The following is a 17,794-nucleotide window of genomic DNA, read 5'->3' on the forward strand; positions in this document are numbered from 1 at the left end:
GTCATTTTGTGTGTGTAGATAATTAGTTTATTTAGATGACTAGTAAAAACTTATTAACCAAACTAATTTTTTTGAATAAAGATGGACTAAATCTAAAAAGTTTGTCGATTTTGAATTATTTTTGTCTTTATTAAACTTTCTTATATTTTGATAATGCTGTAAATTTTTAATTTCTAAATTTCTCTCTTCAAAAAAAATTAATAATAATTTTATTACAAAACTACTAAAAATATATATGAAAAAAATTAAATAAAAAGAAAATAGTACTAACCCATAGATTTATTTGTGTTTCAGATTCTCTATTAAAAAATAAGTACTTAATTGCAATTTTTAAGTCTAAAAATAATAGTTTTATTAAAATAAAAAAAATATATAATGTGAATCTTATTTGATAGATTTTAATGAAATTTATTAAACTCTGCAAAAAAAAATTAAAAAATTATTTTTATAATTTTATTATTTTTAATTTAAAAATAAATTCTTATTTTTTATTTTTTAAATTCTTATTTGAAAAAATTTAACAGGCAATTGAGGGAACGCCGACAGTTTCTGAAAGCTGTGAGGGGCCACCTAAACGCTGGCGCCAAAAATCATTTTCGGACTCCAGACGTTTATCCAATGCCATTTAATACTGTCGCTGCTTCCATATATATATAGAGAGAGAGGGGAAACGGATCTGAGGGGGTAGAGTAGTTGAGAGTCTGTGATTGTTGCTGTAGTTGTTGCTAGAGAGAGAGAGAGAGAGATGAGAGAGATCATAAGCATACACATTGGGCAGGCGGGGATTCAGGTAGGGAATTCGTGCTGGGAGCTCTACTGCCTCGAACATGGCATTCAGCCCGACGGCAAGATGCCCAGGTACTCCCTTAATAATTACTCTTCTGCTCTCTACACATTCCTACATCTCACATCTGTAATGTGCGTCTCCCGTGCGTATATTTAGTCTAGGGCGTTCAATCGAGGTCATCTGTTAGTCTAGGGCGTTCAATCGAGGTCATCTGTTCAGTCGATTCGCTGTGTATTTGTCTCTAATTTTGGCGTTCAATCGAGGTCATCTGTTCAGTCGATTCGCTGTGTATTTGTCTCTAATTTTCTTTGCTGGGTAGGCTTGTTGTTTCCATAACTTTCTATTCATCTCAGTTGTTTCTGTTCTGGATCACCGTTGGTTTGAAATTATTATGGCATTTGTTGGCTGGTGGTGAAGACTTGGACCTTGACTTTAGACCTATTGATTCTGGTAGGGCCAGATCTTGAATTATTGGTCTCCTTCCAAGTCCAAAGCGTCGTCAACTCCCAACTACTTGTGCGTTTGCCTTGAATGACTTTGAGCTTATCCTTGTTTCTGATTGTATATATGTATGAACTGAGAGCAGGGAGAGCAGGGGTGTAGCAATGTAGTCGAGAGAGGGTGAAGTCGAGAGAGGGGGAGCCGGTGGTTCTCCTCCCCGGAGAATTTTTTTGTTACTCTGGGTATGTGTACACGAGTGATTTTTTCTCGATTTCATGCTTGTGTTGTGTGCGTGACCCCAGATCCTAACGCCAGACATGCAAGACTTTGTCCCGACTTTAATTGGACCAGATAGTGAACGGTGGGATTTGTTCTCTACGGATTAGTCGAGGTGTCTGTGCCCCGGCACCCGATCTATAAAGAAGGATATATCTAGTGTTTTGTGGCTGCTTTGATGATGTATATGGAACTGGTGTTTTATTATGGAGGCACTGCTTGTTTGATTTTGATAGGATTAGTATTGAAGGATTTATAAATTTATAGAGATACAATCTCGTCGGACTAATAGTGATGAGATTAATAAAACCACAACCCATAATGTTATATTGCACATTTTGTGGGTTTTAATGCATGTTTAATCCAGACCGAAATAATTTTAACCTGACACCAGAACTCCATCTGGATGCTCATATCCATTCAAACAAACAACATGGGAAATTCGAGAATGTAGAATTGATTTTGTGTGTGTTTCCATTTCTTCTACTCCTCCCTTGAGTTGGTTCTTCAATTCTTTGTGGTTCATGGCTGTATTTGTTTGGCTTGAATTCGCTTGACGGATGGGTAAGAAATAAGTTTTCTGGTGTTTATGTGGTTGTTTGCCAGTTCACCGTATATTCCTCTCATTAAATCATGCATTTTAATGGCTTCGGTGGTTAGATAACTTTTTGTTGTGGAATGAGGACAAGTTTACGGCCAAAATATTCTAGGATGAGCAACACTGTTTTTAATGGGGACAGAAAACATGATTCTGGCTTTATGTGAAAGGGGAAAGTGGTCAGCTACATTCTTCTAAGTGATTAACCATGATATTTGCATTTCTCAAGTTAAAGATAGCTATATGTAAGTTAGTGTTTGTGTGTTTCCCCTTTTCAACATCTTATTCATAATGCTAGAGTTGAATTTTTATTCCACTCTAGATTGGTAGCTCCTTAGCTGTAACTTGTTCATAGAAGGACTACTGGTTTGCATTTGATTTGCATCTTTTGTAAATTTCTTTTGGGGGTGTTGTAAATTTCAATCAAAAAACAAGATTCATGTAGCTGACCCTAATTGATTGGGGCATAAGGCTCGGTTGGCTCGGTTTGGTTTGGTTTGGTTTGGTTTGGTTTGGTTTGGGGTGTTGTTAGTTTGAGGTCCTTACAAATTATGATGTATTTATTTGCAGTGATACAACTGTGGGTGTCGAACACGATGCTTTTAATACCTTCTTTAGCGAGACCGGCGCAGGAAAACATGTGCCCAGAGCTATATTTGTTGACCTTGAACCAACAGTTATTGATGAAGTCAGGACAGGAACTTACCGCCAGCTTTTTCATCCTGAACAGCTTATTTCTGGCAAGGAAGATGCTGCTAACAATTTCGCAAGAGGACATTACACAGGTTATACTCATTGTCTTCATTAAATTCAAAAGCCCCAGCATATGAACACTTCGTTTTTGTAAGTTTAACCTGATTTTGGTGATGTTCTGCAGTGGGGAAGGAGATTGTTGATCTTTGCCTTGATCGAGTTAGGAAGTTAGCTGATAACTGCACTGGTTTGCAAGGGTTTTTAGTGTTCAATGCTGTTGGTGGCGGCACTGGTTCTGGTTTGGGATCCTTGTTGTTGGAGCGCTTGTCTGTGGATTATGGAAAGAAGTCAAAGCTGGGGTTCACCATCTATCCTTCTCCTCAGGTGCTGACATTTGTTTTATATTGGTAGCCCCTTCAGTCTATCATACAAGTATTATAACGAGTAGTAATAGGCATCATGGTATTATAACGAGCATTGTAGCTTTCTAAGGTGGAGTTAGAATAATGCTGGTTAACATAAACTTGAAAAAAATCGGATCCGTTTAATGGGATGTATCGGTAAAATCTCAAAACTTCTGCTACCTGTTAAAAAATGGTATTGATTTTGCTCTAGAGACCGACTATGAGTACAGACAGGATGAGCACATATTGTGCACAGACCACTTTTGGGGTCCACGCTGGGGTCCCACACAAACGGTCTGTGCCGTTCATTAAATTTGAAATAATATTTCAACTCAATCGGATAAATATAAGTACTTGATCCAATCATCTAACTTTTTTTCATTCACAATTCTGGATCGTTTGTGTTTGGACCCCAAAGTGGACTCACAAGTGGTTCCTGCACATTTGTGCTTATCTTGTCTACACACATAGTGTTAGTGTTTGCCAACATGGGATTAAAGCTCTGTTTGGAATCTGTCGCCAGATGTGGGCTTCAAAGGAAGGAATTGGATGCTCAAACTTAATGAATACAATAGGTATTTATACAATAGCCTAGTAGGTGGCTTGCAAACTAGCAGGGAAGGTGGTTCAGAAGTAGAAGGGATATAGTTTATTGGATCATTGTGTAGATACAATCCCTAACATGAAGAATTACGAATCCCTCATACTGAGTGGTAGTTATTTCAAATCCATCACAATAGAGCTCTCAATATCAAAGTCCCTAGGTAAATCTCAAATCTAATTTGATTGTCATTGGATAGTAACTTCTTTCATTTGAACTTCACAATCCTTCAAATGGAGCCTAATATCGGTAACTAGAATGTTATAATTCTATTCATTGTTTCGATTGCTTAGGTGCACCTAACTTCTTGTTTATTGCAGATATCTACTGCTGTTGTGGAGCCTTATAACAGTGTTCTTTCTACCCATTCCCTCCTTGAGCACACGGATGTTGCTGTGCTTTTGGACAACGAAGCCATTTATGATATCTGCCGCAGATCCCTAGACATTGAGAGGCCTACTTATACAAATTTGAACCGATTGATTTCCCAAGTAATATCTTCTCTGACAACTTCCTTAAGGTTCGATGGGGCCATTAATGTGGATGTTACCGAGTTCCAGACTAACCTCGTACCCTATCCACGCATACATTTTATGCTTTCCTCTTATGCCCCTGTGATATCAGCAGAGAAAGCATACCATGAGCAGCTCTCTATACCTGAGATCACAAATGCAGTGTTTGAGCCCTCAAGCATGATGGCAAAATGCGATCCGAGGCATGGGAAGTATATGGCATGCTGCTTGATGTACCGAGGAGATGTTGTTCCCAAGGATGTTAATGCTGCTGTCGCCACCATAAAGACCAAAAGGACTGTACAGTTTGTTGACTGGTGAGTAAAATAGTACTTAGTAGATATTGATTTGCGAATAATTATCTATAGACTAAATATCATACATTTTGTGGAATATCTTGTAGTTGAGAAGTAATGAACTAATGAAGTATAAACCTAGAACCATCTTGAAGTGAAATAGGGAATAATAGGTGTGGATTTATTAAGCGATTCTTTTAGGAGCAATAACTGTACAAGGATAGCTCTTGATCTTAGTTTGGAAGAACTTATCTGAAATGAATGCTCTATTGCTATGTACAACCATTTTCTACGAACTTCGTTGGGAAACAGGTCTCTGTTGTTCAGCTTGTGCTCCTCGTGTGGGAAAGTAGATGCTGCAAGCTTGCAGCCCCATTTAACAAGAAATAAGCTAACCTAGGTACCCATTAACATATATTAGATGGGGTATGCACCTAACCTTTGGCATTAAATACACAGAATGTCTGGCCTCAGACTCGAATTCTCACCCCTTGGCAACCCAATTTCATGTGTTGCTGTCTTTTTTCAATTCTCAGGTGTCCAACTGGCTTCAAATGCGGCATAAACTACCAGCCTCCAACGGTGGTGCCAGGGGGTGATCTTGCCAAGGTTCAGCGAGCTGTTTGCATGATCAGCAACAACACAGCAGTGGCAGAGGTGTTCTCACGCATTGACCACAAGTTTGATCTCATGTATTCCAAGAGGGCATTTGTTCACTGGTATGTGGGTGAAGGCATGGAGGAAGGGGAGTTCTCTGAGGCCCGTGAAGATCTAGCTGCTCTCGAGAAAGATTATGAGGAAGTTGGTGCCGAAGGTGTGGAGGAGGAAGAAGAGGGCGAAGATTATTGAGTAAAGTTTGAGTGTTGCCGTCTCCCTTCTTCTGGCTCTTCTCTGTTGTCGTTCCATCTCAATATGTGTATTATCCTTCCTATCTGCATTAGGAAACTGTTAAAAAAGCCGTGTTTGGGGTGTTTAGGAATGAAGTGTTTTCCTTTGCTACAGAAGAAGTCTTTCTTTTCACGGGTTTCAGAATTGTGACTTGTTATTTCATCTCAATCATGAATGCTATTATCCTTCTCTTTTGTGTTTCCCGTTTAGCCTGCTCAAGTGCTTGCAGTTCAAATTTGAAAAAGTTTAGAGGAATGTGTCCAAATGCCGTGATTTCTAAGTACATTATGGTTGTGTTAATTTGCGGGGTATCATTTTTCCCTCCAGAATCTCAAGACTGTAAACACACCTCACCACCTCAGATTGACAATTTTTCTCTTCAGGTAAAGTATAGGCTTGTTCATTTCATCATCTTTTTCTGGTCCAAAAGGTGAACTGCACAATTCGAAGGGGCAAGTAAACGTAGGAAGGTGAGATTGATACCGGACTTCAAGCTTTCAATATGGCACCAAAAAATACTGTGCTCTTCTAATGAGGTCCATCTCTGGACTGCTAGCGTATCAACAACGTTCATTATTCAGCTCATTGAGTTTGTAGCTAATAACATTGATTGTGCATCGGACACTCATATTTACGAAATATATTCTTTTAAACTTTATCCTTGAAATCACAGAAAAATCGTAGTCACAAGGGCAGACTCGGCGCTGAGAGGGGCCGTTGATCTCTTTTTTGATACAGCCCACAAATTTGACAATATGAACAAAATGAACGGCAGGTCTACCTTGACTTTAAATTAATGGACTTTGTTAGTTAAAATACTTGGTGTTAAAATAAACAGTAAGTCAAGAAGCAAAGCAACATGCAATTTGTAGCTGAACAAATTTGCCATAAGCAAGTGAACGAAAAGGTGGCCCCATAGAAAGGTGCTGGATATAGTACCAAGACCAGTAACTTCAACTTCTATACAAGTAAGTGTTACCTAGAGAATCTCTATACATATTTTCAGACATCTTAACTGGTAGACATTTTGACAGGTTACCAAACCATACAGAAAACCGAAAATCTAACTGCTCAGCATGCATCTCAGACTTCGAAGTAATTCACCCTTGTTTCTGCTCTGAAATGCTCCCTGAAAACAAACAAGGAGAGAGAGAGAGAGAGAGAGAGAGAGAGAGAGAGAGAGAGAGAGAGAGAGAGAGAGAGAGCATCAGTGCTTGATTGGCAATGGATGCTGAGCAAATCCAAGACGTCTACTCAAAGCACCAAGAAAAAGCAAAAAATCTTAACCTGGAAATGCATTATATAGCATTCGCGGAAATACTAGGTTGTGGTGTCGCATGACGTGCCACAAAGGACTCAACAAGCGGGTTGACAAGATGAGGTGCTTCATCCTTCACTCACATCAACAAAACGATGATAAAAAACAGAGTAAATTGTCGAAAAAGAACTCGTAAAAGTTCAAAGGAGTCAATAGCATGAGTAGACAAGGTCAAGTAGATAATAGTAGTTCTTTTTGGAGGGACAAGAAGCCAAGGGTCCTAGTGTGGTACAAAGTCAAAAATAGCCTTTCAAACTTATATTGTAGACATAGAAATTATAGTCTCAGTTCTCCAAGATGGCGTTCCATAATACCCGTAAAATGGAACCAGATAGAACTATATATCACAAATCAATGTGCACACTGTCACTGTTGGCCCCTTCATAGTTGTTTATGGTACATGGACTCTTCTAAATGTGTCAATGTACGTATCAGACACCGGATGGTTTGGTAGGAAATGGGATCCGTGTCAGATGTGTAACATGCCAATTGGCACTCACCCATAAAACTATTTCGTAATATGCTGGTATCATCGTGTGCATAAATCTCCAATGACATGCAATGTTGGCCTATTGTGAACACCCTTTTTTCTTTTGCTCGGTGAAAGTCAGCATTGTTAGTTGTGAGGTTTGACGCTGAACCCATGTCAAATGCATGGAAGTACATGATACCTACCACTTAGCTACCACTCCACTTGCTATTGCAAATCACCCACCCTTTTCCATAAAATTAAAGGACTGTAGTGGAAATATGAATATTTTGCTGTGTCTACATGTCCTAGGGGCTAGGACTGAAAAATAAGTCCAATAATTTTATATGTGTCTGCAGCCGACACCTGTATTTGAGATCATGTAACATGAGCTCGGGAGACACACACACACACACATGCTGAGGGAGAGAGAAAGAGAGACACCTGAGGGCAATGGCCAACGTTAGGGAGCGCAATGAAGTCTTCCACAGAATCAAATTTACCGTAGGCTCTTCCCAGCTCAATGGGTTCCCATGGATCCTTGTCACCCCATGCTATCAAAACAGGGCACTAAATTGTGGAGAGAGAGAGAGAGAGAGAGAGAGAGAGAGAGAGAGAGAGAGAGATCCGTGTCATCCAAAGAAAAACATAACGCGAGACAAATATTGAGACATAATAATAGGGATCAAATTTAAGAATTTGACCTTGACTTGAGGCAATAGTTCCTCCGGAAGAGGGCCCCCTGAATAACAAATAAACTCCAGAAACACATCCACAGCACCAGGCTCAAGCCCGGGAAGAAGGATACTCTGAACTAATTCTTCTGTCACCTGGGACGTGTCGTGGTAACACTGAAAGAAGCAGAATATGCTTCATTTTACACCATTTTTCACAAAAACAAGTATTTGGATGTTCTTTAAAACAGCAATCTACAGATGTCATTTAAACAATGGTTAAAGAGGATTCAAGTACTTGACAAGATCCATTCCGAGGAAACTGCTAACATGCCATGAATACCAAACACAGAAGATCATCACTTGAAAAGCTTGTTGCCACAAGTGTTAAAAGTCTCCATTATTCATTACGAAGGTCACTCCAAGCTTTCACATGGAAATTTATGTTTATTTCAGCACAGTCAACTATGTTTGCTATGGGTGGGATCGGGAGGAAAGCTCTGAAATGGTCTCATTGTTGGTATATCATTCTAGTTTCAAGGACGATACCCATTTGTATGCCAGAAGACAATAATGTTTCCATTTCAAGGCATGCAAAGTAGCAAAGTACTATAGATGGTGTTGTACCCCCATCATGTATGTTGAGATGAAACGTCCCTCTATTGGAAGAAACAAAATGGAAGTAGCAAGAAGCAGAATGAGAATGCGGAACAAATACAAATTGGGGGACTTGAACCCAAGACCTATAAGCCAAAACTAATACCACGTTAAGTCACCGATTGTCCTCAAGCCTTAAAGTACTTAGGAAATGTGTCCAACAATATACATCAACTTATCCAACACAGGAAGACAATGTTGCAACATTTTTACTTCAAAATAAATAGGACTGGAAAAAATCAAAGCTTTTGTCCCACAGGTAAGCTATTATCAGTTGCAGTTCTTGGGAAGTGATTTTAATTGTAACCGAGAATTGTGATTTGGAGGGTAGAATGCTAATTTAGACTTTAGAGGACATAGGGATGTCTAAGAATTATGATAAGTTGATGAGTTGTTGTGAGTGAGCAAATTCTTAAAGATAGTGTTGGGAGCATTTCTGTCCGATTCAAGGCCAGTAGTTCTTTTCCCATTTGGCTAGATACAATGAACAACTCCATGTTTTCTGTTTTCTGTTTGATAGTCTAGTGGGTTTGTTCTTGTTTGGGAGAGCCTGAGTTGTTTCTTTCATGTTTTCTGTTTTCATTGATTGTATTCTCAAGGCCATACCCTTGGTCCATATTTCTTGGTTTGTTAGTCTAATGGATTACCTTACCCAAAAAAAAAGTAGACTCCACATCGGCTATCAGCAGGCTCACTCACCATCATTTCCCTAGATTCTCGCATAAAGTATCTTAAAGATTTTTATGCCCTACTTTCTCTATAATTACAGGATGTTTTTGCATCACCTATGCCTAAAGCATCACAATTCAAAATCGTCCCACATTTGTTTCAGATTTTTATTGACGAGTTTTCATCTCTCCATTTTCTGACTAGGGTAATACGTATTCAATTAAGTTTGGATCTAGAATCTTTCAAAAGGGTGATGAATTCGTGCTAGTGGAACCTAGTCTATTCACAGTCCAGTAAACTACTATCCATCAAATACTCTGAACAAAGTATGCTTCTTTCCTCTTAAACCTCTTGACAACATCATCATCTTTTCGTGAGAATAAGTACTGAGTACAAATCCACGGCGTCATGGAGGAATACCTGACAAAGAATACTCCTCACTGACTCTGGCGTGGCAACAGATTTAAAAAAGAATTTGCCCACTGCAGTATTCCTGACAAGAAATATATCAAGTATGTTTAAGATAATTCGAAAGTTCAATATAACGAAGTAAGCCAATAGAAACCATTATATATCCAAGTTTACCTCAGCAAACTTTGAAATGATCTGATTAGAGGTCTTCCATACCATGGTTGCTTCTTAATATGAAGCATACGTAGAGATATGTTTAGAATAGTAATGCCCCTACAGATTTCGGGTTCCATCACAGCTGCCTGAAGACCAACAACTCCTTCATGAAAGCGAAAAGGAATCTTTCTTATATGTGTATCATTTTTGCTATTATCTATAGAAAGATTTCAAAGGAATGCAAATAACCTAGCACTCCTTTTAAGACATCAGCAGGAAAGGGAATGTGTGAATACACCATTGAATGAAGAATACGTGATTAAATCAGAAGAATAGCGTAAATCAGAGACCAAGTCAAGCATATTATGAGACTCCAAAATGGTTGTCAGCCTTTTTCACTTAAAGGAACTTGGCCAGGATGAGAAAGCTCCTGGGCTAGACAGGTTCACCATAGCGTTTTTCCTGAGTGTTGAAATGTGGTGAGATAAGGTGATTATAGCTTCGTAATTCTTTCACGAAACTATGTGTTTGAGAGAAATTTCAACAGTGACCGTGTCTTAAAATGTATGACGGGGGCCTGGGAAATGTGGTGTAGTTGACATCAGAGATTACGAACCAATTAGTCCGGTTGGGTGTGTCTATAAGTGCTGCATACATTCTTGCCTTGAGGTTTACTAAAGTGACTGCAAGCTCAATTTTTTATTCTCAGTAAGCTTTCGTAGCAGATTGTGGATGTGGTTTTGATTTTAACAAGTGTGTAACTTCTTGGTTGAAAGTCTTTTGCCAGAGGTAATTGGCAAATCTGGCATAGAGAGGACATGCGGTCATGTTATCTGGGGTTTCTTCATCTATAGTATACAGTATGGGGTGGCGAAAGTAGGTCTTTTACCGTTTTAAAGGTGAAAATTTATGTGGTTGTTAATGAGTGGTTAAGTTTCTTGAAAGCATCAAAGGATGATGAGCAATTTGAGCCGTATGACAGGTAGGATGTGAGGAAGTTTTGCAGTTCATCACACTCCTTAAAAGAAGACCTTATCAATGAACAAAACCATTTCTGGGCTATCCTGGGAAAATTTTAGTAGCAACGACATAAGTGGAAGTTGATTAAATCAATCACCCAAATATTTGGCCTCAAATACAGATAGTCAAGATGAATGTTGTCAATGAAAAAGATGGCCAATTCAATGTTAAGAAGAAGATCAATTAAGCATAATACGAAGAGTAGAGAATTAAAATCACAGAAATGGGATCAATAAAAGGTGTTCACCTCCAATAGAATTGCAAATAAAGAATGCTTTGTCTTTCACCACATCAACACAGAACTCATTTAGTTGGGAGGCCCATGTCTCAAATGTGTAAAAGGAGTTAACTCCAAAGTCACGAGGATTTGGTTTGTCTGAATAACCATAGCCAATAAGATCAATCGAGAATACCCTATGGGAACGCGCAAGAACTGGAATATTTTTCCTCCAATGGTCGCTGTTAAAAGAGATAAGTGAGACAAAACTAGTGACTGAAAAAGCTCTAAGAATCCAATTTGTTTTAAAAAAATCAAGGAACAAAAACTTCCACTGATGAATCGTTAATATCTAGTGGACCACCATATCCCAACTCATAGATTTAGCGCAGATAAGAGTCTCTTTTCCGAGCACTGTGTGAATTTAATACCTATGTCAATAAGTTGAGGACAAGCAAAATGTAGACCTGTTTGCTCCAAAACCGTGAACTAAAACTAATGCAGGGCCACTGCTCCCAGCATACTGATACCGAATAGAATAGCCCCTCCAATTCCACGTACTACAAGACAAACAAATCACATACAGAATTAGAAAGCCAACATCATAAAATCTAAAATGGATGTAGGAAAACACTCAGGGCATCCACGAGAAGTATATGAGTTGAAGATAACAGGAAACCAGGAAGCATAACTAATTGTATCTCAATGGAAGAACTTTTTGTGGTATCAACTCCACAAACTTGAAGAAAAAGAAAACTAATCCCCCACATCATAAATGTTAAGATCTCCAACATCCACAAAGTTAATTTCAGATGAACTATGCAATGGTTTAAGGGTGGACAAAGCCAGGGCCGGCCCAAGGTATTTGGGTGCCCTTGTTCTAAGAATGGTGCCCTAAACGCTTGATAATTTTTACGGAAAAAAAAACTGTCATAGAAAGCCAAAACTATAGTATTAAATCCCCTTGACTAATACATACATACATACATACATATATATATATATATATATATATATATATATATATTTCAAAATTTGAAATTTCCATTCAAAACAATTTTAATTACGATACTTGCTGCCCACGTGCAACCACTCTGTGAGCAAGTGGAACAGTGGAGTAGAGGACTTTATAGGTGAGCACCTTGCCAATTGAGCCTTTGCTCTGTCGACGTGGGACAAACAAGTTGCAAATCAAAGCCTCCCACCTATAGTCTCACATCGCTAGTTGAAGGAAACAATGAAGGCAAAGAATCTTTTATAAGTAGAAAGTCCTACTCGTCAGTAACAATGCTCTAGAGACTGGGCCTTGCTTCTGAAAAGAAAATTGGGTGCCCCCAAAATTGGGCATTTTGGGGATGCCCAAGGCCCCTTGTGCATGGGCCGACTCTGGACACAGCCATCCCATTGCAAATGGGGTAATCAACTGTAAGGTTGAAGCTTTGAAACCGGACAAAATGATTAATGATGTGATGATTGCTTGGAAATGGCAGAAGAAGCAGCAAAGTGCTATGGTCAAGCTCATAGCCTATATATCAACCATGATTGACTAAGGTTTATGACAAGGGAGTCCAACCACGGAGTTTCTCCACTCAAGGAAAGTAATGCAACCACAAGTAACCCGACATAACAGGGATGGTTGTCCGGTACCTTGGCCATAGAACACCTTAAATCTAAGGAAAATTCAGTATCACAATGTAGATTGGAGTATTGCAGATTCACTTAAATTGATTTACGTTACGTCCATTCTTTAGAGAAATGAGCATTATGAAATGCATTTAAGTTTACAAATATAAATATGGATTAGATATCTCAGGTCTGGTCTATTATGAGTGATTTGCTATTTCTTATAGGTTACGCAAGCGCATCTTTTCTTACGCCTCTAGTTGTATTGTATGGATAACTAACTATTCTAAGGATCTGGGGAGTGGAAACTTTATATCCAACCCAAAACCCTTTGGCAACGAGTACTGGAGGTGATATTCTAATTTCTATCGATACCCAAGCAATTAATGTGGGACTGTTGTCTAACATGGAGTACAACGTGGGACTGCTGTCCAAACATAGCCTAAGAAAGAAAGAGTGAGCAATGAATGCAATGGTTCCATCAATAGGAAAAGGGGAGAGTAATAACTAACCTGGTTTTAACTTGGACTTGAGGAGGGCTACTGTCTTTGGTTGGATCTTCAATTACTCCAATGTTACTATTAGTATTATCCAAACAACAACGAATGGCATAATAATGGCCTGTAGAGAGAGAAAGCCCAGTAGTTGTGTCTCTCGACAGACTGGAATTGGATAGACCAAAGCCAAAGGGGGTTGACGTCGTGAGCTTCTTTCTAGTAATCCTTCGAGGGTTCAAAGACGACGGGAATTCCAGTTTCGAGAGTGGGAGTGTTGAAGAACTGGTGCTCCCCATATTCATGTTTGCAAATGCACACCCTGAAAGAAAGAATCCGAGAGAGAGGAGAGGAGAGAACTGGGGCTACTGGAAGGCGCCAAAGGAATTTTGGAGTGACAGATTTGGCCACGTCGCCAATTCCCTGTCTGTCGTCGGGTTGATTACAGAAAGGGTAAGCTCACCGTACACAGTAGCGGAGGATTTTTAATAACAAAAATTCTAACAAGCAGAGACTTTGCAGAGAACTACGAAGAGAAAAATGCGTTTGGCTCTATTTTGGGTACCCAAAAACTCTAGAAAAAAACATAAAGCAGTTCGTTCCTATGAATCCAAAAGTAATACTTATCGATATCCGCTGGAACTGATTTTTTACAGAACCCCATAAAATAATATTCAAAAATTTATGGATATTTTTTTAGATTTTTTTGGTACCCAAAATGGAGCCAAACGCATTTTTCTCTTCGAGGTTCTCTACAAATCGTCTCTCCGGATAGCAAGGCCCTTTTAATAAGTGGGGTCAGAAATGAAATATGTGTAATTCATGAACGAAATCCCTTCTAATTTTTACCCTATTTTTACTAATTTGGCCCCACTTTAAAGTTTATTTTTGCCCCTGTTCATATAAAGGTTTTGTATTTAAGAAAAAAAAGAAGAAGAGAATAAATAGAATCTCTACCCACAAAATTTCCAAACGTAACGCTAGTTTATTTGTTCCAGCATGTCCTTGAAAGGTATTAATTATCAAAATATATGTACTGGGCCATCATTTTCCCTAAAAATTATCAATATTTTTATGAAAATTAGGCAGCCAATGGGGTCGGCAGCCCACCCTTGTCTCTATGTTCCTCCGCCACTAACCGTACATGTCCACCTCAAGTGTGTGGGGTCTACTTTGGATCTCAAAGAAATATAATAAAATATTCATAAATTTTTAAATAATTTTTATACGGTGTCGTAAAAAATCAGCTCTAACAAATAGTATGGTAAGTATTTTTCCTAAATTAGTAGGGTGAAACTGCTTTCGCTCCTATGAATAAAAAAAAATTTAATAATATCTATTAAAGTTAATTTTTTAGGGCATCCACACTAGACTTTTTATATTTTGGACCAAATTACACCTTAAAAAGTCACTTTATTACTTTAGCTATCCACTTTTAAAATGTCTCATGCATCAGACTCTCTATATTAAAATTATCCTATTAAAAATATTATTTCTTTTTTATTAATCTTTAAAAAAATCTCTCAATCAAAACCACAAATTTTGTTCCGACCCAACCCCAACAAAAGGAAACCCAATTTTGTTCCGACCCAGGCTATCCCTCTCTCTCAATCTCTCACTTTACTCTCTGTTTTTCAACCCAACCCAAACAAAACCCTCTTTTTGTTCCGACCAATTGATCAAACCTCAATTTCTATTCTGAACTCACCCTCTCGAAGGCGTCGATTACAGGGGGTTCGATCAAAGAAGGCGTCAACCACAGGGGGTTCGATCAAAACCCCAATTTTTGTTCCAACCAGTCGATCAAAGAAGGCCCATTGCCGGCGTCGCTCGAGGCCATGCCGTCGGTGAAGTAACGGAGTCGGGGCTCGAGCTGCTTGGAGAAGGCCATGCTGTCGGTGAAGGCAAGTGGGGTACAAATTTAATAGTAAAAAAATGGATGGTTGATGAACAGGGCCTCGCAAGAAGAAACGAGGCACTGTAGCTCCAGCTACTCCTCCGGTTATTTCCACGAGGCTGGTAAACGGTGATTTTTAGGGTTTGGGTCGCTACTTTAGTGTAGAAGAGGGAGTAGTGAGTGAGATGCGGATGCTCTTACAGAACCGCATAAAATCTTATTCCAAAATGGTGATAATGCCACGACCAGTTAGACAACGGGACAATTTTGCCCCCAACGCACCCCCCCCCCCCCCCCCCCCCCTCTCTCTCTCTCACTCTTCACTTTGGCTTTTCTTTGTGTCTACCGATCCACTGCTCTTTTTAGTACTTTGCTATGCTTCAATTGCTCCTCTCATTTTCAAGCCTCTCTAAAATGGGACTGGTGGCCGGTGGTGAACAACGAAAGATGACTGATTTAAGATTTCGAATTGGATTCTGCTACCAAGTACTGGTTCCAAACCCACCTGTGCGAGCACAAAGCCGCTGATCTTGGAATCGATTGAGAACCACCATTTACCCTTCTTCGGCTAATAAACTGCACCTAAAGAATCTGCGAAATCAGACGGTGTCAAGGGATGTAAAGGAGAAAAATGGATGGAAAAAAAAGGTTGCGATTTCATTTCTTCCTCTACTTAATTTTCCTCCTTTTCCGATTGATTCAGTGAAAGGTTTTCTGTTTTCTTTTTCAAACAAGAAAATGAATTATCCCTTTTATTGTCTATTCTTTGTGTGAATGGATAGGGTTTAGGTGAGAATTGAGATGGGTTATCCATATAGATTGGTCACAGTGGATGGATGGTTACGAATTGGATTGGATGGGTGTTTTGTATGTCTTGGCTGGTTTCAATTTTCAAGTGAGAAGACAAGGAGTAGAAGAATGGAAAGAACAGCAAATTGGGTAAATTTTTTGTGGGAGAAACATAAACATGGTGGAAGAGAGAGAGAAACACGCGGGGACTGCGCTTTAACTGGGAAGAAGGGTATAATATGACTGCCAATAATATGTCGTGGCAGTAGAAGAATAGGCCCCACACGAGTGTGGTGGCCATGTGCAGTGGACTGTGTGTAGCACTGATTATCTCTTTCATTCCTAATTGCGAAAATCCTACTGAAACAGATGAAATGTGCACCGATGATATACGGATCGGTGCGTAGGGCCTTTTTTTTTTTTTTTAAATTCCTCACAAATAATCTGAGTCGTTCATTTATCTTAAAATATTTTTTGGAGTGGCCCGGTAAAAATTAAGCTCAAAAGAATAACTACAAGTTTTTGATCCATATACCTGCTTTCCATTGAGAATATAGCATTCTAAATTCCGAATGAAAAGTTGGCACGTTGATTTTTTCCTAAGGAAGAAAAAATAATCCTGAGTTTTTTCCCAACAAGTTATTGGCGAGTTTGAGTCAAGCACAACGTCTGATTTCCTTGGAACAACGCACGGCATCTACCTTGTAAAGCTGAAATGGAGGCTGCACCAGTTCATGGACAAACGGAGACCTAAAATTGCTAAATACTTTCGAAGAATCGACACGTGATGCTTCAATTTTTTTTTTCACCCGATATTAGTGTGGACTCCGTTATAATGTCTGATGGATAAGGTTTATTGAGCACCATGTGGTGATGGAGCACTGATAACTACTCAATGGAGACCTATAATCTTTAAGGTGGATCGATCGGTGGTGATAATTTGCCCACAAATGGTTTTTGGGGATTCTTATTTTAGTATTCAACACACCCCCCCTCTCCCCCCCCCCAACCAAGTGAATTGTTGCTTCCGTTTTGGTAGTTTTACCTATGTAGTTTGTCTGCGGTGCTACTTCCAACCCTTTTATTTCACTGCCGCCACCACTGCAGCGCTCAATCTTACCGTCCGTCTCGGCAATTAATGGTCTGAATTTTAAACTCTTTCCGGGAAAAGTCTTCTCAAAATCCGAACTCTCCGAAATTCAATTTTGGACGGTGAGATTGAGAGCGATAGGAAGAACTGTGTATAGATTAAGCCTTGAGAAAAGGGAAGAAAAAAGCAACACCGGAATGGTAGGTCACTGGTGCCCTGCCTCTCTGCATATGTTGTTGGCCTTTTTGACTGTAGGTTGCAAGTTGGACACTTAAGTTCGTATTCTTGTTTTGGTTAGGCGTGGTTTGCCCGGTTGCCCCTAGTGGTAGTGTCCTTTTCCACCACCTTAATTCCACCGCTACAATCACCCAACTCCTAGCTTCGCCACCACAACTACACTATCACTTGCTACCATAATCGCTAGCACCACCACCACCTCTGCTAACCAACCCCCCACTGCATGCAGTTACCATCTCTCCACCACAAACTATGATGGTTATAGGTAAAACTAAAAAGAAAATAGTTACATATAACCAGGGCCAACCCAGGCCCAATGCCCCAAGAGGCATGAGCCTCGGGCATTCAAAAAAATTTAAATTTTAGTGGCACTTCAATATTATTTGTAAATTAGTATTTAACACAAATGTTTTTGCTAGCTCAGTGATAAGTTTTTCTTTTGAAATGTTTTTTTTCTAAAAAATAATGCTATCGTAACTGCCAGGTTTTGAAACCAAATCAAATAGAATTCAAGCCAATCACTTTGACCGTTGGTGACAAAGTAATTAACATGGATTATAAAGTCTAAACTAGTAAT

General features: G+C 39.2%; 2 protein-coding genes across 4 annotated transcripts; one reads left to right on the forward strand and one right to left on the reverse strand.

Annotated features, from left to right (window-relative positions):
- Nucleotides 1–652: 652 nt before the first annotated feature.
- On the forward strand, nt 653–5,696 carry LOC131304439 (tubulin alpha-5 chain-like). Its single transcript, XM_058331678.1, has 5 exons — nt 653–858; nt 2,673–2,887; nt 2,980–3,179; nt 4,121–4,629; nt 5,145–5,696. The coding sequence occupies exons 1-5, from the start codon at nt 746–748 to the stop codon at nt 5,455–5,457; spliced, it is 1,350 nt and encodes a 449-aa protein (XP_058187661.1). The 5' UTR covers nt 653–745; the 3' UTR covers nt 5,458–5,696.
- A 665-nt stretch (nt 5,697–6,361) lies between these two features.
- LOC131332970 (uncharacterized) lies at nt 6,362–13,693 on the reverse strand. Of its 3 annotated transcripts, XM_058367276.1 has the most exons (9): nt 13,223–13,693; nt 11,555–11,647; nt 11,118–11,329; nt 9,869–10,013; nt 9,704–9,776; nt 7,988–8,134; nt 7,728–7,853; nt 6,784–6,887; nt 6,580–6,625 (listed from the first exon to the last, which is right to left on the reverse strand). In XM_058367276.1, exons 1-8 carry the CDS (start codon nt 13,507–13,509, stop codon nt 6,795–6,797), a joined length of 1,176 nt encoding a protein of 391 aa, XP_058223259.1. In that variant the 5' UTR covers nt 13,510–13,693; the 3' UTR covers nt 6,580–6,625; nt 6,784–6,794. The 3 variants fall into 3 exon arrangements, with proteins under 3 accessions (XP_058223263.1, XP_058223259.1, XP_058223270.1); XM_058367280.1 differs by lacking the exon at nt 6,784–6,887 and having other exon boundaries at nt 6,362–6,625; nt 13,223–13,600; XM_058367287.1 differs by lacking the exon at nt 6,580–6,625 and having other exon boundaries at nt 6,778–6,892; nt 13,223–13,593.
- Nucleotides 13,694–17,794: the final 4,101 nt, after the last annotated feature.

Source organism: Rhododendron vialii, chromosome 1a (genome assembly GCF_030253575.1).
Source record: "Rhododendron vialii isolate Sample 1 chromosome 1a, ASM3025357v1".
NCBI lineage: Eukaryota > Viridiplantae > Streptophyta > Magnoliopsida > Ericales > Ericaceae > Rhododendron > Rhododendron vialii.

Coding starts and splice junctions, on each gene's coding strand:
- LOC131304439 (XM_058331678.1), top strand. CDS start 746: ATGAGAGAGATCATAAGCATACACATTGGGCAGGCGGGGATTCAGGTA. Junction 2,888..2,979: donor CGCAAGAGGACATTACACAG/GTTATACTCATT, acceptor GATGTTCTGCAG/TGGGGAAGGAGATTGTTGAT. Junction 3,180..4,120: donor CCATCTATCCTTCTCCTCAG/GTGCTGACATTT, acceptor TGTTTATTGCAG/ATATCTACTGCTGTTGTGGA.
- LOC131332970 (XM_058367276.1), bottom strand. CDS start 13,509: ATGAATATGGGGAGCACCAGTTCTTCAACACTCCCACTCTCGAAACTG. Junction 11,648..13,222: donor CAAGTCCAAGTTAAAACCAG/GTTAGTTATTAC, acceptor TTTGTCTTGTAG/TACGTGGAATTGGAGGGGCT. Junction 7,854..7,987: donor AACTATTGCCTCAAGTCAAG/GTCAAATTCTTA, acceptor TCCACAATTTAG/TGCCCTGTTTTGATAGCATG.